Source organism: Ambystoma mexicanum, chromosome 6q (assembly GCF_040938575.1).
Source record: "Ambystoma mexicanum isolate Mex_15411 chromosome 6q, UKY_AmexF1_1, whole genome shotgun sequence".
Classification (NCBI taxonomy): Eukaryota; Metazoa; Chordata; class Amphibia; order Caudata; family Ambystomatidae; genus Ambystoma; species Ambystoma mexicanum.
In genome coordinates, this window is record NC_090937.1 from 1588285594 (window position 1) to 1588311395 (window position 25802).

At 48.3% G+C, this 25802-nt stretch overlaps 1 protein-coding gene across 1 annotated transcript in view; it reads left to right on the plus strand.

Annotated features, from left to right (window-relative positions):
- The first annotated feature begins 3352 nt into the window (after positions 1–3352).
- The window catches only part of CCT7 (chaperonin containing TCP1 subunit 7), a 144787-nt gene continuing 122337 nt past the window's right edge, over positions 3353–25802 (plus strand). Inside the window, exon 1 of the mRNA XM_069632310.1 lies at positions 3353–3596. Within this exon, the coding sequence (XP_069488411.1) occupies positions 3591–3596 (6 nt within the window). The 5' untranslated portion in view covers positions 3353–3590. The remainder of the gene's footprint in view (positions 3597–25802) is intronic.

A 25802-nucleotide genomic window follows, 5' to 3' on the forward strand; every position in this document is an offset into this window, starting at 1 on the left:
CAGCGCTACTCGCAGATCAAGAGGGAGGCCCTGACAGTCTTGTGGGGGTGCCAACACTTTCGACTGTACATGCTGGGACAGCCGGTGATGGTGGTAACTGACCATTAGCCCGTGCTGCCGATTATGACTGGCTAGTCATCCAAACCTCCACCCCGGATTGAAAAGTAGATGCTGGTGCTCCTGGAGTATGGGGTTTCGCTGGTGTATCGGCCGTGCAGTAACAACGCCGCAGACTATCTGTCTAGGCATCCCAGAGGCGGGGTGGAAGGACGGAATAACATCAGTGGTGAGGAGGCTGACGAGAATGTACAGCTAATTGAGGAATAGGCAACCCCGAACGCAGTGCCGCTCCAAGAGCTTGAAAGGGCAGCAGCCAAGGATGAGTGCTTCCTGATAATGAAGATGGCCCCTCAGCAAGGGTCGTGGAAGTTGGTGGTGGACCCCTTGGCACAAAGGACCCAAGAGGCGTGCTTGGCGCTGGAACAGCTGTGGAGAGTGAAGGAGAAGCTGACATTTGTCGAATCAGGGATTTTGCTCAGGGGAGACAGCATAGTGATTACGCCAGAAAGTATGGTTCCCTGAACTTGAGAGATGGGTGGAAGAGTTTGTGTCGGCCAGCGAGAGGCCATCATTGGGACAATGCCCCGAGGAACAGGCCCTGGGAGAACGTGCATGCTGACTTTGGTTCCACAGGCAGAGACACTCACTTCTTGGTGGTGGTGGATGACGGCTCATGGTACCCCGAGGTCGAATTCATCAAATCGGTGTGGTCTGACAAGGTGGCCATTGCCTTGGAAAAGATCTTTGCGACTCATGGGCTACCTCAGACTAGGGCTGTGCCAAATAGCATATTTAGTATTCAGCCAAATACTGAAGCCGAATATGAAGCCGAATAGTTGCATTATTTAATAAATCATGTTCCAAACTAAATAAAACACAATTAAAAAACAAATGAAACACCATTTTAAATGCATTCTATACTTTTATTTCTCTTCATTGTAATTAATGTAGCATCTTTATGTAAAGTATTAAAGCCAGAAAAAAAGCTGATTTAACCAAAATGAAGGGACCAAATGTACAGAAGGTTGTTGCATATTCAAAACCAGTGCCAGTTGAAGTAGGAGGTTTCACAAATGCAAAAGGAATAGGTTGCAATGAACAAAATGGATAACTGCCTTTGTGAATAAGATGCATTGCATTCTCTATCCAGTTGCAAAGTCGATGCAACTTCGTTGCAACTCACATAGAAATGTATAAAATGGTTCATGTCGGCTCATGCAGGACACAAGTCAAGAGGAAATCTGAAATGCATCAACTCCATCTCACAACTATTCACCCCACCCAAACAAATGCTGCCCACTTTTCACTTATCCTCGCCACTCCTTCTCACCAATACACAAACATATGCAACTTATCATTCCTGATAAAATATCAGATAATGTTAAACTCAGGACTCAAGTCCACAAAAGAAGAAAAGGGGGGACTATGACGTACGTAATGGGAAGTGACATGACAGGAACTGAAAGTATCCTAAAGTGAAATATGCACATTTCTTTCAGTTTGTCCTTTCCAACTGAATAAAGTGCCATATAAACATTTGCCAAAAGGAAAGATGTTACTGTATTTTTGCAGGTTAAGTATAAAAGATTAGCACATTTTGTGCCTAAGAATCTGTAACAAAACATGCCCTAAAGAGCAGATTACAATATAATATTTTTTACAGCTCGGTGCTAGCAATTTGTCTGGTCTTGTTACTAAGTTTCTGGTCTAATTCTATTCTGTTTTGCAAACTGAAGTCTATATTTGCCTTTCTGAGTTCTTGTTGCATTGTATTCATATGAGAATGTCAAAGTATTCGGCAAGAGCCGAATAGCAAGAAACTATTCGGCCGGAGCCAACTAGCTTATTTTCAGCCGGTATTCGGCCGAATACTTACTCGAAGCCGAAGTTCGGTACACCCCTACCTCAGACCCTGTGCTCTGACAATGGATCGCCATTTCAAGGAGACAGCTTCGCCCAGTTGATGGAAGAATATGGCATAATTACTATGGTCTGGCCCTGTGCTAACGGCGAAGCCGAGAGGTTCATGAGGACTCTTAATAAGGTGTTCTGCATCGCTCATGGCCAGGGCCACTGCCTGCAACGGGTGCTGTACCAGTTCCTGCGGGAGTACAGGGCCACCGCTTATGCGTCAACTGGAGTGGTACCCACGTAAGCAATGTTTCGGCGCTGTCTCAGGGGGTTAATACCTGAAGTGAGGGAGCGAGCACCAGCCGTGATTTATGATGCTCAGGTGGAGCGCGAAAGGTGACTAAGGACGAGAATATCAGAAGAGGACTCTGACTCGGCAGCTGATTCCCAGGCATGAAGTGCTAGTGAAGAACCGGCATCCACAAGCCAAGCTCTCACTGATTTATGAGCCTGGTCCCATGGATGTGGTAGCGGCGCATGGCTCGATGGTGACTGCATCTGACAGGACTGCCACTGTTACCCGAAATGCCTGTTTTTTTCAAGAAGGTAGGCGAGACCAGACCGGAGGTGACCCTGCGAAGAGAGTGTGTTGAGATTCTGGATGAGTGCAGTGGCCTAGCCCATCCTCTGTGTCCCCTAGGTGGAGGGGACGCAGGTGAGGAAGGCCTGATCCGGGAGGCGGGCAGGGGGTATCCAACACCACGGAGCAGGTTGCGCCATAGCTCTCAACCATTTGTGTCACAAAGGCAGGTGAAAACACCCGATTTTGTTTTTGGCGGGTGACGGCCCATTGAAATGAATGGGCATTCAGGAGGCTTGGCGGGTGAGTCAGCTCTTTATGAGGCGGGTGACACCCGCCAAAAGTGTGTGAGTTGAGAGTTATGGGTTGCGGTCCTTCCCCCAAGGGGCTTAAGACTGCCACAGAACCTGTGAGCAGGCCAGGACACCCAAGTCCTGCACCACCCTCAACCCGCCATGAACATTGTATGGACTCAGTTCTATTGTTAGTTACCTGTACCCATACTACAACTAATAAAGTTGTCAAATCAAGCAGGTTGAATCTTCATTATTATACATCTGTCCCCCTGTGGGTCTTAATTTTAATAGTTTATAGTATCAATTTGGAAAAATGTCTTATTTAAATGTTCATCAATCATCAACCATTTGTATATTTATCAATTTGTTGAAATGTTCTCCTAATCATTAATACAAATAATGTAATAGAAAAAAAGCTAGACAGCAACATGTATATCAACTCGGCCGTCGCTTAACGCGGGCCATGTTAGGATCAGGCATAGCGTCGCTAAGCAGTTAGTCAGGCGTCTCTGGCTTTTCGAGTTCCGTAAACATTGGTAAAGCGGCGCCCTGCCACGCGCCCAGCAGGTGACGTCTCCCTGACCGTACATGGCCACTGCGGGAACACGCTCGCTCCAATTCGCAGTGATAGACAGCTCGACCCACTCCTCCCCCCCAGCCACGCCCTCTGACAGTTGGAACGTTACCGTCCGCCGGAAAAGAAGGTTCCGGAAGTCGCGTGCAGCGCAGCCCTCCTCCGAGCTGCATTGTGGGAGAGTCTCTTTTTTCGCCGGCTCCTGGGTGGAATCACTGTCAGCTTCAAGATGATGGTGAGTGTATCCGTTGTCATCCGTGGCCTTCGCGGTGCCCTGGCTGACGGCGACAGAGCTGGGGGGCTTGAGGCAGCGGGGCAGGTTATTTGGGAGACGGGTGGGAGCGTTATTAACGGAGGATGGCGGAGCCTTTACTAGTGGCATCCGCCACACTGGTCATTGTACCGCACAGTCTGGATTGACAGACTTCAGCAGCACAGAAGCTTTCCTCTGATGCTTGGCAGCAGGCCCGCCCCTTGAAAGCAGAGGGAAGGCTTTCTTCGCTTCTTTGACAGGTGGACGCGCAGTTTATTGTGTCTAGCAGAGGATTGCAGGACTATGCGCTACCGGGGGCAATGTGAAGAATTCCCTGCGCTCTCCGGTGGGCGCAGCACTGGAGGCAGGCGGGCAAGTGCTGGCGCCCGGGGCATACTATGCTGGGTTACTTGCACCTAGGATTCAAGAAGGCTCTCCTGTGTGGGGCGTGGGTAGGGTAGCCATGCTGCAACAGTCATCCACAGGCCAGTGCCGAGTAAGGGATTAGGAAGCCAAAGCTCTTCCACAGTCAGGCAGGGTGCAGTCCATCCTATGCAGCTGTCACCTTGGGGACCTGGGGTCTTGGCCAGCCTGTTGTTATTCACGTGCTGGAGGAGCAGGCAGGCGAGGCACGTCCCTTGTTCTTGGGCAGCCCAGTGGTCAGCCCAAGGCAGAGCGTTTGCTCCCCTCTGCTCTCTGCCAAGCTGACTTCTTCTTTTCTCTGCCAGAGATATTCTGGCAGTGTGCTGGATACCAAAGCTTTCGTCTTATTACTCCAATCTAGCGGGTTGCAGTTTTAAATCGCGTTTAGGAACACATCATAGTCTGCATAAGGCTACCGATGCCACCTTTTTATAGTGCCGAGTCGGTGCTTTTTGTCTCTCGAGGGTTGGATGCCCTGTCAGTGCAGTTGTCAACCAGGGTGCTTGGGGAAGGCTCCCTCTGTCTGGCAAAGTCCGTTGCTAGGGTGCGGCATTTCCGAAGCCTGTAGGACCTAAAATTGCTGTTGATTCAGTGAGCCTTTGCTGCTATGGGTCTGCAAGTTTTAGCAAAGTTTCAAACATTTGTCGGTTTAACATGTCCGTTTTAAGTCTCTCGTGATGTCCTAAACTGGCTAGTATTCTATTCCGCGATTCCAACTCTCGGTTTCATCAGCTTGTTCTGGGATGTTCTACAAGAAGGATCGTTTTAATCCTCATGTTCTTGTTTACTAACATTTTGTCAGTGTACAAAGAAGTTATTAATCTTATGTCTTGGCAGAATAGCTCTAGTGTTAAGCGCTCGCCATTTACATGTGAAAGGCATGTACACTAAACGTTTGACTCTGTGACCGTCTGTTCTCTCGTGGTCAATAGATTGAATACAATTACATTGAATAATAAAAGCTTAATTTCAGCGCCTATGTGCGCGAAGAATCCGATATGGGGTGTTGTATAAAAACCTCATTATTGTGGGACTTGGAATTGTTGAAATAGCTGGTTTTGTGCTTTGCAGATTCGCTCACCTCTTTTATGTGGATAGCTTAGGATCAGTGTACACATGTCTAAATAAATAATAACTGTTGAATTTGCAGCAGATGTGTATTCTGTAGTTGGCTGGGCTGTTCAGTGTTAGAATTCCAATGCCGAACGAAGCATCCTGCCCTATTAAGACTAGTATTGTTAAATTTTAATTGTGCCTTACTGGTATGTTCAGTGTCGCACCCTCTTACAATTTTGTGACAGTGCATTCTCTGCAATTAAGTTATTCTAGCTTGAAATATGTAGCACTTTGCCCCTCTGGGCTTCCTACTGGTTTGTGTATCCCTGATTATCTGGGTTTAATGTCAGATTTTGTAAGTCTTGTGTGTGTAACTTTATATATCCAAATTATGTAGTTCTTCTTTGTGGAGTGTTGTCTGTTTCTGGTAGTTTTGTTTGCTAGGATTTCCAATGATTTGTGGTTTCCATTTTTTTTTCAGCTGTCTAAATTTTTCAAAACAATGTTTTATTTAATTTGTCTATAAGCAATAACCGGTGTACCTAGTGCTGTGCAGCATACACATTTACAAGGACCATCCGTTTTGGGTGCATGCTTTCCATAGCCAAGGCTGGGATTTTAAAAGAGTTAAACATGGTAAACTGCATCTAAGCTTGAAGTGTGCAGAACCGTGAGTTGACTTTAGTTTATAGATGTCTGCAACCTTTGGCTCTCCAGATGTGTTGGACTAAAACTCCCATGCTTGGCCAGCATGGTCCATGGTGAGGGTTCATGGGATTTTTCATAGTCCAAATATGGAGCTACATGCGCCTGGAACTTTATAAGAGGGTCGGCATGGCTGGCAAGGTTTTTCTTGTGGCAGTGATGCAGTGCAAATGCTGCAAGTTAAATAGCACATCAGTGATGTGCTTCCACCTTTATGATACCCCTGTGTGTTATGTATGGATGCAGATTACCATTCAGGTCACTCTGAATACTGTTGGTCAAAGTTGCCAACAGCAGAGATGTGTGTCCAGGGCTCCAAATATGACATTGAAGTTGTAGTTTTTAAGTGGTAAAATACGAGTAATTCCAGTTTACAATGGTGGTATTAGGTGATGAATATATATTTTATCTTTAAGAGCTACCTTTTTATAATCCATACCTTTTTAGCCTAACAATTCATGCACATTCCTTTTCAGGTTTGGCAGTAATATTGTTGCTCCTGCCTGTATAACTGTACTGCTGGGAACTTCTGTGTAGCTGAATTGGTGTAAGGTAGGGTTGGGCGATAAATCGATATTTTTAAAATCGATATAGAAGACAGTCATTAACTTAGAGATATATACATTATCAAACAGGAAGAGGATGATATTTTTATCAATGTCTTATAAATAAGGTAAGAGAACATATTGGAAACAAAACGGAAACGGGCTACCCCACCCCACCCCTAATCACAAAGGTTTGTGGACTTGCGCTGTGGGCAACACTGAAGTATATCAGTTCTCGCCCAAGTGAATGATATTCAAGTGCCTATGGATGTAGAGGCCTTATACACTAGCTTCCCACAGATGGGGAGTGTAGAGGTGATGCACAGGTATTTGGAGCAAAGGCAAACGTCCACTTTTCCAAAATCATTTTTCCTTGAGTGTATAAGGTTGGCCCTCACAGAGAACAACTTTCTTTTTTTTTTTTTTTTAAAAGCAGTTTTTACAATCCATGCCATGGGACCAGCACGTGGGGGACTTTTGTCCCCGACATAGCAAACCTATTAGTTGATTCTCTGGCCGACGAGACAGTATACCGCAAGAAATTATTTTGACAATGACATGGTATCTTGGCATCGTTACATTGATGATTTCTTTATGGTTTGAAAGGGATCGCCTGACTCGTTGGAACATTTTCGAGTTTGGATTAAAGGACAAAATGAATTCATCAATTTCACCATGGCTTCCAGCAAAATATCCATGCCTTTTCTGGATCTAGAGATACACAAAACAGGTCTTTTAAAAACAACTCTTTTCCAGGAAGCCTTCTGACAAGAACACATTATAGGCTTACGAAAGCTTTCATCCATGTCTAAAGGAAAATCTTCCATAACGACAATTTTTAAGAATTCGCCGGAATTGCTCCGCCATGGCAGATTCGACGTCCACAGTAAAATCTGAGTACGAGATTGAAACAACGTTTTCAACCTCGTATTATACGTAGGGCACTAAAAAGAGCACGCAATATGGACAGTTATAGTTATCCAGCTCGGATTATACGTAGGGCCCTAAAAAGAGCACGCAATATGGACAGTTATAGTTGCCTCATCAAACCAGTATCAGCATAAAGATTACTTGTATACCTCCGTTAGCCCAATAAGTCACACCCTGAGAAGGGCTATACTCCAGAACTGGAACATCATTAAAACAGCTGATTTTCATCTAGATGAACCACGTTTGGCATTCAAGCGACCTAACCTGAAAGATGGGTTAGTCCATACATATGAAGATCAACAAAGTACGCAGACTGTCACTCAAAATGCTCAGTCCCTCCCGCTTGTCTTGGGCATTTTAGATGCAGCAAATGTTCAGTGTGCCCGCTAACAAGGGACATGAAAGAAGTTGACCTGAATGGTCTCATTTGGAAATACCAAAGCTTCACTAACAAAATGGGCCGTTTATGGCATCAAATGCCCATGTGTTGGAAAGACTAAAAGAGCTGCGCAAGCGTATAAGCGAACATCAGGCGTGCCTGAAAAATCGATGGTGGCGCATTTCAAAGAAAAAATACATAAACATACAGATTTTCTGTGGTTTGATGCAAACCGAAAAAATGTACTACACGGGGTGGTGACCATGACCTTTTTTTAAGACCAACCGAGCAGAAGTGGATACACTGGCTGGATTCAGTCAAGAAGGGGCTTAACACGTCCATTGAATGGAATCTTTGTCCGAGTAAGACACGCTGAGCCTGAATAGCGCAGGATCTATCATCGTCCTCTACCTCGGTTGGATATTTTTGCAAACAAACTTTTTGTAAACCTTTGAGTAGAACAGGGCCACCAGTGAAAGGTACCCCAACTTACAGGGGGTGCCCCCTTAAATATGGGGACCCCAAATCACCCTCACACCAGAGTAAATGCACCCCTCTAGGGAATTACTTTTAAAAATCTTTACAGAAAATGAGGATGGGGGTGGGGGCAAATGACCCTGCCCTCCCGACCTGCATTCTGTCTTCCGTGGCTGGCTCCTGCAGACTAATGGCAAGCAGGCGCCTTTATATACTGTTCAACTTGGTCAGTGATCGCATGGCTCATTAAAAACTGTTCTTCCTTAAAAGCAATGCTGCAGTCACCCATCTTGCATGGCCAGGTTACAACCTACTTAACCTTTTAATTGCCAAGGGATTACCTCCCCAGTGCCAAGGACGAGATAGCTCGTCCTTGGCACTTAAGGGGTTAATGTAGGAGAAAATGTTAGAAGGCTTTGAATGGTGAAATCGCCAAAAAAGCCCTTGGCACTGGGGGGGGAAAACCCATGGCAGTTAAAAGGTTAACATACTGCAGCCTCTGCTGGAATACATTGTAGCTCTTGTTAGGCATCATTTTCTAGATTATAAACACACCTTCCCGCCATACTCTCAACACTTCACTTAATATGAGCAACACCACACTGGAGAAAAACCTCGAGTGTCCTGAATGTCAAGAGATTCATTCGGAAAAGCCAACTTACTATACATGAGTGAAAACACACTGGAGAAAAAATGAATTGCAAGTAATAGCAAGAAGAGTTCGAAATAGATTATCCAATGTGATGTTGCGTAGCTCTACTGTGCCCATGCTACCTAATGTGATGTTGCGTAGCTCTACTGTGCCCATGCTACCTAATGTGATGTTGCGTAGCTCTACTGTGCCCATGCTACCTTATGTGATGTTGCCCTGCGCCACTGCAAATGGGACCTCATCCAAACCTCACCCCCACATGCCCTCCGCTCTCGCTCACACCACAGCAGTCACCAGTCCTGACTTGCCATGTCACAACCACACCATGCCCACCTGAAATGTGCCCTCATCAACTCCAGGTCTCTGCCAGCGCACGCATGGATGTGCACGACCTAATCAGCAACAACAATCTCGACCTCCTATCTTGGTTGACTGATGCATCTGGTCCTGCCCTTGCCTTAGCCATCCCCGACGGATACATTATATATAGACGTGGCCAATCCTCACACAGAGGGGGTGGGGTAGCCGTCATTGCCAGAGACTCTCTCTCAATTCTAACTATCCAGAAGGACCTCGATCAAAACTCTAACTACCTTCTTCTTAAACTCTCCCACAACTGCACCATTGCCAATCACCTCATCGACCTCCTGACCCCTCCAGTGACTTCAAAGAAGCTCTCACACCCTCTCTCTCTGATAACCTCAAGAAATCCTCTAAAATCCTGCTCCTGGGGGACTTCAACCTGGGACTTGATGACCCCAAAGACACACATGCCTCAGCCCTCAACAGGGCCCTGGCTACCCTTGGGTTCTCCCAAACCATCTCAAGCCCTAGCCACACAAAGGGCTGAACCCTGGACTGGGTTGCACACCACAACTGCACACTCAGCCACCTGGTTATCTCGCCAATACCCTGATCTCACCACCACTGCATCACCTTCAACATTATCACCTCCAAGGACCCTCCGTCCCCCTCCTAGCTGCACTCTCACGCAGTCTGAAACTCCTGACCCACAACAACCTAGCTCAACATCTCAAGGAACCAGCCCTACTACCTCCCTTCTCTAACAACCCTGATGTACTTGCCGACGACTTCAAAAAGACTGTATCCCAGGCCTGTCGACCTGGTAGCACCTCTCTCCCTCAAAAAGAAAAAAAGAAAGCACTGTAATGCGTGGTTCACCCAAGACCTCTTGATGCGCGCTAAAAAAAGAACTGCCCTCACCACCTGGGTCAAGTACCTGACTGAAGTCACCAAAACCACCTTCAAAACAATTTCTAAGCTCTACAAAACCGCCAAAGCCAAATCTTACAATGCCAGGATTACCAATGCTAAATCTGAAAGACGCAAAATCTTTGCCATTTTCAGCGAACTAGAGGCCCCTTCTGTCCCACCCTCATTAATTGTGAAGGATGAATCCTGGTGTAATTCATCTGCCATACTAAAAAAACTAGAGTCCTTGCAGGCCAAAATCCTTGCCCATCAAAAGGAGATCACCAGTTCTGAAAGCTCCCATGTCCGCACCACCCATTCCAATTCCTCCCCTCAATTCAACTTCAAAGAGATGACCGAATCTGAGGTCCTCTCACTCCTTCAAACCATCAAACCCTCCAACTGCAATGGTGATGTCTGTGCAGCACAAGTCATCAAGGACTGTGCACCATCCCTAGCCCCGATCATCACTGCATTCATTAATGCCTCTTTTCGTACCGGCTTCGTCCCACTGGGACTAAAGGAAGCGTGGGTTTGTCCGCTTCTCAAGAATCCCTTCTTGGTCCCTGCCTTCCCTGGTAACTACAGGCCCATTACTACTGTACCCTTTCTACTGAAAATACTGGATAAAGCAGCCTACCTGCAAATTCAGAAATTCCTAGAAGACAACCACATCCTAGGACTCAGATAATCGGGGTTCAGGCCGCATCAGCTCTCCTTGACCTAAAAAACCAAATCGATGACCTCAGATGCTGGCAAACCAGCGCTCCTCGACCTGTCACCCGCCTTTGACTTGGTCGATCACAAAACCCTATGCCAACACCTATCCTCTGTGGCTAACTTTTCTGACAAGGCTTGCAAATGGATATCATTTCTAAAAGACAGAGTTATGAAAGTCTTCTCTGACTCCTCCTGTGCTGACCCAAGTACTACCAAATGTGGCGTTCCACAAGGCTCTTGCACAGCTCCTACCCTCTACAACCTCTTCACGAGGCCCCTGTTTCAAATCCTGGACTCGTTGGGCATCTCATACACGTACTAGGCAGATGACACCCAGGTACTGATCCCCCTGTCGGGACACTACCTTGCCGACCAGAGAACCCTGGACTCCGTTTACTCAACAATCCAATCTTGGATGGCAGAAAACTGGCTTTGTCTCAACAGTGAGAAGACCGAGCTTCTGCTGGTGGGTTCACCCCCCACCCTGAGTAAACTACGCACTCAATACTCCTCCTTCACCATTGACGACGTTCCTATCTCCATCTCACCTTCCATCAAAACCCTGGGTGTCTTCTTAGAATCTGACGTGACCATGAACAGACGGGTTAATGCCATAGCCTCTGTCAGCCTACAACTCCAAGCTCATCACGGCAGTCCGACCTTTCCTATCCCAACAAAATTGCCTAACCATCGCCAGGGCCATCATTGGATCAAGGCTCGACTACTGCAATGCCCTGGTCATAGGCACTTCTGCCAAGAATGTGGGCAAACTCCAAATTGTCCAAAACAACGCACTCAGCTGCCACTGGTCTCTCGCGTAAAGAACACATCTCAGAACTCAGACAGTTCCACTGGTTTCCAGTTAAGCAAAGGATCATCTTCAAAGCCCTAGCTCTGACTCACAAGTGTCTCCATAACCTTGCTCCTCCCTATCTAGCACAGCGAATTATCAAACCCTCCACCTCCAAAACATCCAGATCGCAATACACTAACTTATCTGTCCCTAGAACTTGCAAAGCCCGTGCAGGCGGCTCTAGCTTCCCTTCAGTCGCACCCACTCTATGGAATGCCCTCCCGCCACCCCTCAGGCTCATTGACTCTCACTCAGCGTTTCGCAAAGCAGTCAAAACGAACCTTTGTATGATGTATCTTGTGTTGTAATCTTGTACACTAAAAAATATGCAACCCTGTATTATGAACAAGTTCTCTCATGGGCGGCTTCAGTGTAACCCTTAAGTAAGCCTGCTTTGGCTCTGATACAGCGCCTCAATGCCTGCGGGCTGCTAGTGCGCTCTACAAATATAAATAAAAAATATTCTTATTTTATCTGCTCCAGTAATTCTCCTAAAACACCTTGTTTCCATACTACTCTGTATCTTTTAGTCTCCATTTAGAATACATGGGCTTTTGACAGGCATCCAACAATTGCTGAGTTACCTCAGTAACGCAATGCCTGTAGTCTTATTTTTAGCACAGGCTGCATTCACTGTGCTTTGAGTTTTTAAACTACAATTCAACGTTTATTACAAATTCATTCAACTGAACGAACTGGGGGTAGATCTGTCTTTGGCTGGGGCCTCCCTCTGGAACAGCCTCCCCGCCACTCTAAAACTTGAGGAGAACCATCTCCGGTTCCGGAAGCACCTCAAGACCTTCCTCTTTGCTTCTGCCTTTGCCCCCCTCTCCCCTGCTGATTCTACTCTCCCTCAGCACCATGCACCTTGCCACCCTCTTTCCTCTGGGCCCAGGTACCGGCTCCTCTTGCCGCCCGCACGCACTGCCTACGGGCCACCCCTTGCACTGGGGTCTGTATCTGTACCCATACAGCCCCCACCCCTTTGTTTTGTTCTTCCTGCACTTATTAGACCTACCCAGCCTGCTGCCTTAAACCCAGCACTGCCACTTGCTGTCTGCACACCCTCTGTTGCCTTTTTATTTATGTATTTGTTTTTTTTTTTTCTCCTAGCTCCGTACTCTCCTTTTGTTCCCCCTTCCATGCACTTCTCCGTCTCCCCCTCTACCATGCACTTGCGCGTTCTCAATGTCACTGGGCCTAGTAAGATTGTTGTTTTTGTTTCTCCTCTGTTCCCCTTCCCTTGCCTTGTTGTGCTCTGAAACACTTGTGTATGCGCACGATAGAAATAAAATATCAATAACTAGTTATTTGCACCTTTATATTTAAATCCTAAATATCTTCAATTAGTGACCCTCCTGCACGTGGACTCTTGTAGTGCTTAGAAAACAGTTAACAGAAGTCTTGCCTAATTCTAAAGTGCTTGGAAATGAAGAAAAGCACTAGCTCCTTCCCAACACTGCACCAAATGAAGTCATGCGACAGTTACTTTCACTCACAGGTGTCGCCATCTAGTGATGTTGCGTGACCACTAAAAGTCCTTTTGGGCAGAAGTGGTGATGCCCCATTGAATATGCATTACATGGTTTCTTTTCTTGCTTTTGAATTAGCAAATGGGCACCAACACAAGGGTATCTCTCCGTAGACTGAATTAAAACAGAAAAAGCATTTAACCCACATCAACAATATTGAGATACATATTGTATATTTCAATTGGTCTTGTACCGCGCATTGTTGCCACTTGCGCGGTCTCTTGGTGTTCTGGCAGGTTTGCAAAGGAAGGAGGATTTTGGGATTGTTAGTGAATTGAGAGGGAGAAGTGCAAGAGAGCTTTGATGTGCTGTTGGCAGCTTTAGTATGGAGAAACCGGCCACTGAGCGTTGGTGCGTTTTCGGTCAGAAGCCATGATGTGGCTTTGTTTGTGTATGGTGATTGTGTATGGTTTGTTTGTGTCGTGAGAGCGTGTGGTTTGTGGTGCGGTAGAGGAGTGGTTGGGTTTATTTCAGAGTTTGAGGGTGCATATGGAGACAAGTGAGTTTTTAGTACAGTTGGTTGGTGGCAATACATTTCTTACACCCAACAGTTCCTCATATGAAACATTTCATGAGTGCAATGCCATTCCCATCCCCTGCAGTCCATTCAAGTGAGACACATTCCCTGTCCCCAACATTCCATCCAAGTGCGGCACAGTTACTGCCCCCAGGCAATTCGTCTAAGTGCGACACATTTCTCACCCAGTCAGTCCATTCAGGTGCGATGCATCTCTGCTCCTAACCATTCATCCGCATTTGGTACACTTCCCATCCCCAACACTCTATCCAAGTGTGGTACACTTACCGGCACCAACTGCCCATCCAAGTTTGACACATCTTCCACCGCCCGCATTCCATCCAGGTGCAAAACGCTTCCATCGCTAAACGAATCCATCTAGGTGTGATACATTTACCGATGTACGATGCATTTCCCAATCCATCTTGGGGAGCCGAACCCTGTACGCTACGGATGTTACATATTGCCTGTCCAATATAGTGAGGGTTATTTTCTTATTTTATTTTTTTCCTCCAAGTTAACAGGACTCGCGTGTCCCCATGTTTGCTAATAAGCAGCGATGGAAAAACTTAAAATGGAACCCAAAACCTTCCGCCTGGCGTGTTAGCATACATCCAATAACCTTTGAATAAACCAAAGATTTGGGGTTAGCCTGTTAATTAAGCCAAAATGGTTATCTCCACACTGTGCATGATAACACGGAAGGGAGACGGCACTCCTGAAGGGGGAAAAAAAAGGTTAACACTCTCCGTCGGGGAGAACAAAGCATTACTTAATAATTCTGCATCATCCGTGTGTCACTAAATAAAAAAGACATCTCCTGCCTTTGTGTGAGACTTGGAAAAAACTTTCGAACAAAAAAGAAACAAAAAAATGGATGACTAGCCCTGTATGTTTGACTTTACTGTTAAATTGCGCATACCAAAAGCTTTATTTTCTCACCTTATTTACAGCTGTTTTCCAGCATTAAATAAATGGGCGGGTACAATTGTGTGTATGTAGTTGATGTAAAAAAAAAATAAACACAACCGATCACTTTAAGGCAGCAAAGTGGCCAAACAACATCCCATAATAGTTTAATTAATTTAAAGAAGATGACCATTGTTGCACGTGCTTCAAATGAGCAACTTTTCCTTCCTTGCCATGGGATCTTCACTTAACTTTCATGAACACTGAATAGTCCTCCTATTCCTTGCCACTGGAAGGACAGACCAAAAAAGTTATTTTACTTCATTTCGTTAACACATCTGCTCCTGCTGTGGCATTGCAGTGCTATTTTCTGGCTGTAAGCCAGGTGCCTGGTTGAGGTCCTATTGCCAGAGTTAGTATGTGCGGGGTGTAACTAAGGCGCTTAATAGAGCTACAGTTTCTGTCTAGCTAGATTCATCCTCTATGGGATTACTAACGTTGATCAAAAAGTGAGCTAGAGGAACGACTTATAGTATTATCAGGGATTGTGCTCGATGGCCAGAGCCGTGCTCCTGATAATGGGGCTTTTGGTTCTTTGTGTCTGCACATGCGAGAACATGACTCTCTAATATAGACGTTGTTTAAACTTGGTGCTCGGTGATCTACACTGTAATTTAAATGTGACGAATTGACTTCAGCCCTGCAGGAGTACGAAACGCATGGGCCAAGCTGCATACTTGGCCCTCGCTCTACTACAAATCAAGAGCCAACACAATCCTAACGGTAAAACTGGCCCAATTAAGAGTTGTACCCTTTACCGTTTGTAGTAACGTAGGTCGAGGGAAGGCTCTACACTAAAGAGGGACGTGAATGTGGTTAGATAGCAACCCAAACAGCAACATATGAGAGTCCAAAATAAAAGGATGTCCAATCAAGGTTTATAAATACTTTAAAGACACCATGTAGAATAATGATTAACTCGATAAGCACCACACAAAGCCCACCACTGATGAAAGAATGCTGAATAAGTTAGCAAAACGCAGCACTCTTTAGTAATGATATCCCGACTTTCTCTGGTCTCAGGGTGCTAAGATACAATCAAGGTGCTCTGGACAAGGTGGGTCATTGTTCCTGGTGGGTCATTGTTCCTGGGCTTCAAGATACAGAGGAGGCTGGCACACACATTCAGAATTCCAAAAAGGTGAGGTCCTGGGTCCCAATGTGACTGGCAAAGATGCAGGCCTTGTTCCAGCAGCAGGTACACCCCAATAGTCTCTGCAGATGTCTAGAGGTCAGAACTTGCCTCTGCTGTGGAACACCTGCATTCACCTCAAAATTGTAGAACTAGGTTCCAATGTAATATTCTTGAAGGTTTGAAGTCCAGAGATGATTCTAAAGTGGTGGGAGTTCCCCACGTCTATTGGTGGTTCCTTTCCATTTTATAAATCGCACACAGTGCTTTTCTCTCTCGAGGAGAGGGGTACTGAGAAACAAGAGGACAGAACCTTGACCCCCCCCCCACCCCTCTTCCCCGCCACAACTGTACAGAGCTCGATTTACACTAAGCCTGTCCCTTCCTTTCTCAAAATGATCAAAGGTGTGCTGGTATGCAGCACCCTGGTGTGAGGCTGCTCCTTTGATTCCTGGTCCCAGGAGCGCTTCCTGCTGAGTGGCTGTCTCATAGAGATCAAAGAGGCATGGGTATTCAGGTTCTTGTCCTGTCACTTAGCTGAACCAGCCTGTCTGGCCAGAATATAAATCTTCCACAGCTGAGTTTAGCTGACTCGATCTGACTGGGGTTGCCAAACGTCAGGATTTGAGGCCCACACTGGTAATCGTAGCTGTTGAAATGCAGCAGATGTGTGTATTCTGCAGTTAGCTGGGTTGTTCAGTTTTAATATTCCTATTAAGTATAGTAGGATCAGGAGCAGCGCGCACACTGTGGCACGTCCATAAGCCCATTTGGGCTTTTATCAGGTTGATAAGCGCACATCAGCTGCAAATACTTAATTTTGCACTTTTTAATTGCACCCGCCTGCACACTCGACATCCATGCAGGCAGCGGCATACCAACACGTTTGTACACCTTTACTTTTTACCTGTAAGCCCACTTGGGCAGTGTGGTTGTGCCCCCTCCTTCCTTCCCACTCTGGCCGTTGATTGGATTGGCCAGCACCTCTGGATAAGGCCAATCGGGGAAGCTGTCCCCCACAACGAAGGCCGTGTCTGATCCGCCCCGTCGGAACCCCCTTCCGAATCTCAAACTATGTATCGGCCTCCAGATATATAAGGCCACCACATGTACTTGAACCCATGGACCTCTGCTCTGCCATAGAATCTACACGTGAGTGATGGCTGAACTATCCCACTGCCTGAACCTTTTACTTGCCTGCCTTCCTTCCCTCATCTAACCTATCTCTCATCGCACCACTATTTTAGAAAATCGTTTTTTTTCCCTTTTATTATATGGTTAACAAATTAACCAATTGTACATAAAGAAAAATACATTTACAAAACACAATAGATTACATATTAAAATCATAATTAAACACATTTAATATAGATCAGTATAACACACGTCATGGTCAATTATGTTAAATTTAAAATTTCTTTAAGAGTGTGCATTGCTGCTGTCAGCCAGTGATTTTTGTCAGTACGGCTCATGACCCGTTGCCACACTATTCTGGCTCCACCACAGTGCAATTTTCCAGTAACTGGTCGTAAAAATCGACCCCTGTGAGTTAGAGCATTACAGTGCAGCAAAAGATGTTGTAGGGTCTCAACGTGGTCCTGCTCCAAACAATGGTGACAGTCCTTGGATCCCAGCTTCAGGACCCTCAATTTAATTTGTGGGGAGTGGGTTTAGCCTCAATTTCATGACTAGTCGATGGCAAGCAGGGTTTGGTGACCTGCTTAGCTATGTTGCCATTGTCCCCACTGGTCTTGCGTCAATTAACGGGTCTTTAAACCCTTTATACGATCTTGTTTTATTTGTTGAGCGCACCCTGAGGTAGCAGGGCGCATGAGAACAAGTAGATTTTCAGCTTAGTTACAGAGGTTACACATTTACAGAAGTTACACACTCATAGAACATGGCACCACAGGGTGAAACAATACCAAGTACAGACGATGTATAGCCAAACAGTCATCATAAAACTAAATTTACAAAGTAGCGGGTCAGTCACCATCTTTAGCCCGGGTGAGGTAAGATTTAAACGCTTCTCCAGCATGGGGTCTGGCATGGATTCACATGCTCATGAATATTTCCCGTCGTCCGGCTGGTAATCTTCGGTAAAGAAACAAATCAGTATCAGTTTGGTTTCTGATCTGTCTTTCTTAGTAGTAACCAATCACTGGTCTCTGGGTCATACTGCCCCGAGCCAATGACTGCCCTCTCCCTAAGCCCCGTCCCTGGCAGCCATCCTCAGATTTTTACCGCACGTTCAAGTGTTGGGAGTACTCGTGCTATAGCTCTCGAGTTTTTACTGCGGTTTGCGTTTTTTCAAGAGATTTATCTCATTTTTTTCGGTCAATCGAGCCTCAAGCTCCACCGTTTCTACTTCTGATCAACGGGGACCCATTTCGGAATTTTCTACGCTGCTCAAGGGCGAAGTTTTCGCCGAGTTGTCATTCTTGGAGGATTCCAGAAGTTTCTGAGGCCTACCTCGTGGACATGACCCAGGAGAAAGGAAGCTCGACACCCGGATCCAAGCTGTTTAGGAACTGCCCTGGATGCGAATTACAGATTGTGTTAGGAGGACGAGCATTCAAGATTCCTCTACTGCCTTCACGGAGAAAAAACGCACGTGGAGAAGGATTGTGCGTTTTGCATGAACATGATCGGACTATGAGGGATCGTCGGACCCGTCTGGCCAATTGGCTGGAAGGAAAGAGCCCAGCAGGTGAGAAGTCCGAGCAGTCTTCTAAGTCCTGTGAGGGCGCTCCGGCGACGGGGGCCCAACAGGCATACCACCGCGAGTCCACGGACACCGGGAGCGTCAACCGGTTGGGCTCCTCGCCTGCCAGGCAGGGCGCACCTTAACCGGCGCCATCAACCACGAGCCAGCGCTCTGGCTCGGGGAACAGAAAGTCCAAGAATCTGGCTAAGCTTCTGGAGAGGCCCTGGTCGATCTCGAAGGAACCAGCCGAGGGGGAGTGAGGCAGTGACCCCCCCCCCTCCCAAGGTAAAGGCCTCAAGTGCAAAGGTGGTGAAGGCCTTGATTCACCCGGCTAAGGCCTCTATCGAGGTAGTCGCGATGGTCCTGGTGCAGCCTGTGGAGGCTACCCCAGTGGAGGTGACCTGGGGCCCAGAGTTTCCCTGCCACCGCGGAAGGATTCCTCTTTTCAGCCCATCGAGAAGACCCCGGTGGAAAAAGAGGGGGGGGGGGGGGGAGGGCGGTGGCCGTTACGGACACTGACACAGCCTCTGAGGAGGAACTGGTGGAAATTGTGGAGGGCCCCAACAGGAAGTTTGAGGAGGCCCCATCCCACGGGAGGAATCCTGGCGAGGAGGACGAAGAAAGTGACGGTGGCGCCGACGAGGCTCCCGTGGGGGAGGAGCCATCGCGCCCGTCGCAACCCGAGCCACAGGACAACTCGGTGGCCAGTTTGATGGCAATCCAAACCTTATGCACGGAGATAAGGACGAGATTGCCCCTACCCCCAACGGACGACACAGCAGAACCGGGCCTGTCGGGAAGCCCTCTGAACAAGAGTGTTCATCCCCCCCCCCGCCCTCACAGCCTTTTCCCCTATCCCTGGGGATGACACAGGAACGGGGATGACACGGGAACAGATACAGCAACGACGGGGACGGATGACGGTGGTGACGGCGGGACGGACCTCCAATCGCCACCTCCTCGGGCCTCCCCACCCCCCCACCCCCTGACGAAATTGGCTCCTTCCACGCCATGATTACCAGGACATCGGAGATTTTCCAGCTCTGCCGCGAAGAACAGAAGGAAGGATTTCTCTACCAATGGCCCGAGGCCAAAATGAAGACGGTCCTTGCAGTGCTGTTGCTGGATGACATCTGGGACGGGGGACTTGTCCTTCTGAAGAACCCGTCCACGATGCCTGCCAAGAGGGACTGGTATGAGAAGAACCTGTCCCCGATGGGGCACAACCGACCCCGGATTCGGTCGTCTCGCCGGTAGCCAAGAAGAAAGCGGGGGCGGGGGGGCGCGCATCGGCCTCAACTTCTACTTCCCCGCTGGACGGCGAGGGAAAGAAACTGGATGCCATGGGACGACGAGTCATGTCGCCGATTAAGGCGGCCAATGCCCTAGCAATTGTGGCCTGCTACGACAGGGAGCTGTGGTACAAGATCGCCCCCCTGTTGGACGTCCTACCGGATGACAAGAGGGCAGAGGCCCTGGCGAACCTACAGGAAGGTGAGGTGGCGTCTGACCATGCGATAACGGTAGCCACGGACATTGCCGACACCGGTTTCCGCCAGTTGGGCAGCGGTGTTTGCCTTCGGGGGGGTGGCTCAAGGCGACGGATTTCCGCCAAGACGTGCAAGCCAAGGTTTTGGACATGCCCTTCAACGGGAACAATCTGTTTGGGAAGACTGTGGATGAGTCCCTGCAGGCCATCAAGACCGGCAAAGAGATGGCTCGGGCCTTGGGAGTTCTGCAGCAGCGACGGCTGCACTTACGGAACTCCGGAGGCAAGCAAGGTGCCTCCAGATTCAGCGGCGGCTCGTCCACATACCGTCAGGCGGCCCGCTCCTCGTCGCAAGAAGCCTACAGGGGACGAGGCAAGTCGGGTGGGTCTGGCCATCCTCGCCAGAGAGGCCAAGGCGGCAAGGTCGTTGCCAAGCAAGACTGAACCGGCCGTGGCGTCGGGCCCCCACCGGAGCACCCCGGTGGGAGGCCGGCTGACTAAGTTCGTCAGCGTGTGTGAGTCCATCTCCACCGACCGTTGGGTGCTGGGTGCCTCCGCATTCCTCCCGTGGCCAGGAAGGAAAACCACGTCCCTCAACTGCTGTTAGAGGTAAGGGCGATGCTCAAAGGAGCCATCAAGCTCGTCCCAAAGAGGCTCTGGGGCTCCGGAGTATACTCAAGATACTTCCTCGTCAGAAAGAAGATGGGAGGATGGCGTCCCATCCTGGACCTGCGTCGACTAAACAAATGCATCAAGGCACAGAAGTTCCAGATGGTCACCCTCCAGCACGTGCTGGGCCAGCTGGAGGAAGGCGACTTCCTATCGTCGTTGGATTTGGAGGATGCGTACTTTCCCATCCCCATTCTAAAAGGACACCAAAAGTTTCTCAGGTTTGTAGGGCGGCACTACCAGTTCAAGGCCCTCCAATTCGGATTGATGTCGGCGCCCAGAGTATTCACCTAGTGCCTAGTACCAGTAGCGGCGACGGATGCCTCCCTGGAGGGGTTGGAGTGCACACCGGAGATGAGAGGCCACTCCACATCAACATACTGGAGCTCCGAGCAGTGTTCTGGGACCTCCGGTCGTTTCTCCCGTCCCTCAAGGGAAAGGTGGTGAGGATCTTCACTGACAACACCACCACCACGATGTTCTACATCTGGAAGCAGGGAGGAACCGGATCCCCAGCCCTATCCAAGGAAGCCCAGGATCTGTGGCATTGGGCAGTTGCCCAGGGGATGTTTCTGGTACCCTTTCATCTAGCAGGGATAAAAAACACCATTGCTAACTCACTCGGCAGGGAGCTGCGCTCGTGCCACGAGTGGGAGCTACGCCAGGATCGAGTGGATCGACTCTTCCAGCGATGGGGCAAACCCCAGATCGACCTGTTCACGACGGCGATGAACTCAAAGTGCCAAAGGTTCGCCAGCAGGTTTCCACAGCTGAGGAGCATGGGCGATGCTTTTTCGTTCCCCTGGGACGGCCTGTTCCTGTATGCGTTCTTGCCGTTGCTGCTACGACTCATCAACCAATATCCCGGCGGACTGCAAAAAGGGTCTTGCAAGGGCCAGGGCGTACTCAAATGCTACGGACACAAGTGGAAGAGGTTCTCTGTCTGGTGCCGTGTGCAGAAGATTAACCCTCTACGGATTACGGCCCCTCAAGTGCTACCGTACGTACTGTCGCTGGCCAAGGCGGGACTAGCGCATGCTTCCATCAAGATGCACCTGGCAGCGATTTCCGAATACACCAGAACAACACCACGGCCATCCCTGTGGTCGCATCACCTGGTGAAGGAATTTATAAAAGGACTGTTCCGTTCTTTCCCGCCTGTAAAGGCTCCGGCCTCGGCGTGGGAGCTCAACGTGGTGCTGACCAGGCTCATGGGGGGGGGGGGGTGCCATTCGAGCCTCTGCATTCAGCACCGTTGAAGTTCCTGTCGTGGAAGACCACATTTCTTGTGGCCATCACCTCCGCACGACGAGTGGTGAGATCCAGGCCCTATCCTGCAAGCCTCCATACTTGACTTTTCACGAGACGAGGGTGGTGCCGAGGACGCACCCCTCCTTTATGCCCAAGGTGCCGTCTGACTTCCATCTCAACAAGCCCTTGGTGTTACCAGTTTTCTTCCCGTCGCCTTTGTCGCCGGCTGAGAGGACTTTGCACTCGCTGGATGTAGCTAGAGTGCTGAAGTTCTACGTGGGCTGCACAAACGAGTTTTCGGAAGACGTCACAGCTGTTTGTGAACTTGGACCTGTGAACTAAGCGATGGCCCTCTTGAAGGCTTCCATTAACAGATGGCTCTCCGGCTGCATCATGCACTGTCACTGGTTGGCAAACCGACCGTTGTCCGAGAGCCCACTCGACCAGAGCTATCGCTGCTACCACGGCGTTCCTGTCTGGTGTGCCCTTGGTGGACATCTGCAGAGCTGCTACGTGGAGGTCGACGCACACCTTCACGAGATTCTACTGCGTCGACCGGGATTCCAGGGAAGAGTCCAGAGTCGGCCCAGCAGTGCTGCGCAACCCGTTCGCCTGAAGGTGGGCCTGGTGAGGAGGTAAGAGATGCTTAATGTTGCGTTTGTGATGCTTAATATTGAGCCTTTGCCACCTCCCGTGGTTGTGCATGTGTATACTGCTATGTATTATATTCATGAGCATGTGAATCCATGCCAGACCCCATGCTGGAGAAGGAACAAGTTACTTACCTGTAACTGTTGTTCTCCAGCATGGGTCTGGCATGGATTCACATGCGAACCCTCCCTCCTACCCCTCTTCGGCTCTTCACTTGGTCATACTGCCACTTTACGTGCTACCAAATCTGAGGATGGCTGCAGGGGCTTAGGGAGAGGGCAGTCATTGGCTGGGGGCAGTATGACCCAGAGACCAGTGATTGGTTACTACTAAGACAGATCAGAAACAAAACTGATACTGATTTTCTTTTTTCTTTTTTCTTTACAGGGGATTCCCAGCCTGACGAAGGGAATATTCATGAGCATGTGAATCCATGCCAGGCCCATGCTGGAGAACAGTTACAGGTAAGTAACTTGTTCCTTACCTGAACTCCCTCCGATCGGTAACTTCAGCTCCGGAGCATCCTGTCGACCTGCAAAGAGGAAAAGACATACCGGGTTAGCACGGAAAGCTTTAGGAGGCGCCGCACATCGTGCTTACTCATCGCATCTCATCTCCTCAGCTGGCATCCACGCTGGGTTATTGCTGCACCTAAAAGGACACTAAAACTAACCTTGTTTCATGAAAATAAGAGCAATTGGCATCGCACTCCGTGCTCTCACTTACCGTTGGTTCTACTCACCTCACCAGCGCATCGCCATCCTCCATCACCTAAGGAAGGAAAGACACATTATAAAGAGACAAGAGCCAATAGAACTGTTCATAAGACTCGTTCTACTTGCCGGTCGGGCTGAAGGTCCGTCGAGCCATTGCCAGTGAAGCAACTAGGCAGCATCGAGCCCGCATCAGTCAACGCACCCCTGCACCGAAGGCAGGACGGAGAGCATGCTACACAAGAAAACAAGGTGAGGAGTGGACCGGGGGCTGGGGGGGGGGGAGGCTTGGACCCAAGTAAGAGGGGGTCAAGCAAGCAGACCCAATGGTGAGTGGCAATCCTGTGCTACAGGCCCAGTCTTCGGCCGAGCAGATTCCAGAGAAGGGTTCGAGGTCGTAGGAAGTCCAGACAGGCTGAGTAGTGATCTAGTGGATATCATGTGAGCGTTCCACCGGATCCTGCTGTCTCATTAACTTCCTTCTTCTACATCTCCCCCTCCTACTCTCTCCTCTGACTGGTGTACCACGCCCCTGTACCCCACCTCAGAAAACCTTCAAAGGCAGAGACCTCCACCTAGCGAGTGTTAACGCCTGCTCAGCCAACAAACACTCTGCCGACATCTTCCTCCTTGAAGACCTCAACATTCTTGCTTTTACCGAGACCTGGTTCAATGCCAGCTCAGTCACTGCTTTTGACTCACTCGTCACCGACGGCTTCAAGATCATATCCAAGCCTCAACCTCACTGTGCGGGTGGTGGGGTTGCCTTAATCTTCCCTGAGTGGATTCCTTCTGTTTGATTGTTTATTGTGCGCGCCGGACCCTGAGGTAGCAGGGCGCATGTGACAAGAGGGCTTACAGCTTGGTTACAGAAGTTACAAGTTTACAGAACATGCCAAGAACAATTATCTTGGCTCCACTGGATGATGGTTAGGCAGTAGAGTACAAGTACAAGCGGTATGCTGACAACAAGTCAGAAGGCTGACGTAACATAATAGAAAATCAGGTACAATACATGCGGTAGGTGCGTCGGGAGAATGAGTGTTACATAGCATTCTCAATGAAACATTTTATTGTGTTCTTTCTGAATTTGAACGTTAGGTCAGATCTAAGTGCGTGAGGTAGGGAGTTCCACAATTGAGCTGCCCTAACTGGTAAGCTGGACCATCCAATAGTGGACAGTTTGAATCTGGGCAGTAGAAGGAAGTTGGGGCTGGTTGTTATTGTTGGTCTGGTAGATTTTTTTTTTTTTTTCCTCTAGTAAATCGTTCTGTTAGGTAGCTAGGGGCTTTGTTTAAGCATTTGTGGATGAGGGAGGCAGATATATAATTTTTTTTTTTTTTTTTTCTTGGGTAGAGAGCCATTTATGTTTCCGTCTTATGTGCTCTTCTGGGAATACTTAGGGCAGCTCTACGTGCATTGTTTTGGAGCACTTGAATTCTGTTGATGGTTTGTTTAGATTCCCCTATGTAGAGGGAATTACAATTATCTAATTTTGAAAGGATAAGGGCTCTGGATAAAATTAGGCAACTGTCATCTGATAGGAATTGTTTCCCTGCTCAAATTAATTTACATGTATAGGCCGTGGATGATGCCAGTGAGTTTACCTGCTTGGTAAAGGATAAGGTCGAATAAAGATAGAAACCTAGTGTTTTATCTTGCGACCTTAATGGTGTATGCTGAGTAATTAGGGTTGAGTTTAGAGATGTGAGCTGTGGTACCCAGGATGATGAGCTCTGTTTTGTCATCGTTCAAGCATAGGCCATGGTTGGCCATCCATGCCTGAACGATGCTATAGACTGTTCACCAAAGCCAGATCCTCCACATAATCCCCGGTAAGTGGTAGGAGAATCTGGGTATCGTCTGTGTAATTGGTGTAGGTGATACCCAGATTGTCAAGATCGTTAAAGAGTGGCTTGGTGAAGATATTGTAGAGTGTTGGCGAGACACAAGATCCCTGGGGCACTCCACAAGTGATGGGTATCGGCTCTGCTGCCGCTGAGGGGGAGAACACCCTCATGGTCCTGTCACTAAGGAATGACTGTATCCAGACTATAGCCTCCCCTGAAAAGTGGGCCGCAGAGTCCAAGTGATTACACAGGACTTTGTGGTCCACTAGGTCAAAGGCGGCTGAGAGGTCTAGTAGGAGTGCTAATTTACCCTTGTCTGAGTGAGTCTATTTGGGTCTTTAAATCGATAAGGGCAGAGTCTGTGCCATGTTGAGGTTGGAATCCGGATTGGCGGGCGCCAAGGAGATGGTTCACCTCAAGGAAGTTCTTAATTTGGGTGTATGCTACCTTATCGAGTATTTTTAATAAGAAAGGCACCGTGGTGATGGGCCTGTAGTTCGTGGGAATGTTAGGGTCCAGTGTTTGTTGGGGAGTACCTAGGATTCCTTTAGGTTACGTGGAATTGTGCCAGTAGTGAAGGAGGCATTGATGAGTTTGGTGATGAAGGGAGCTAGAGCTCTAGCAGCGTCCTTGATCAGTTGTGCTGGGCATTGGTCGCCTTTGCAATTGGTTGGTTTAAGTGCAAGGATTGTTTCCTCTACCTCGAGCACTGAGACCTTGGAGAAGTTAAATCGGGTGAGTTTGTTGGGTTTATGT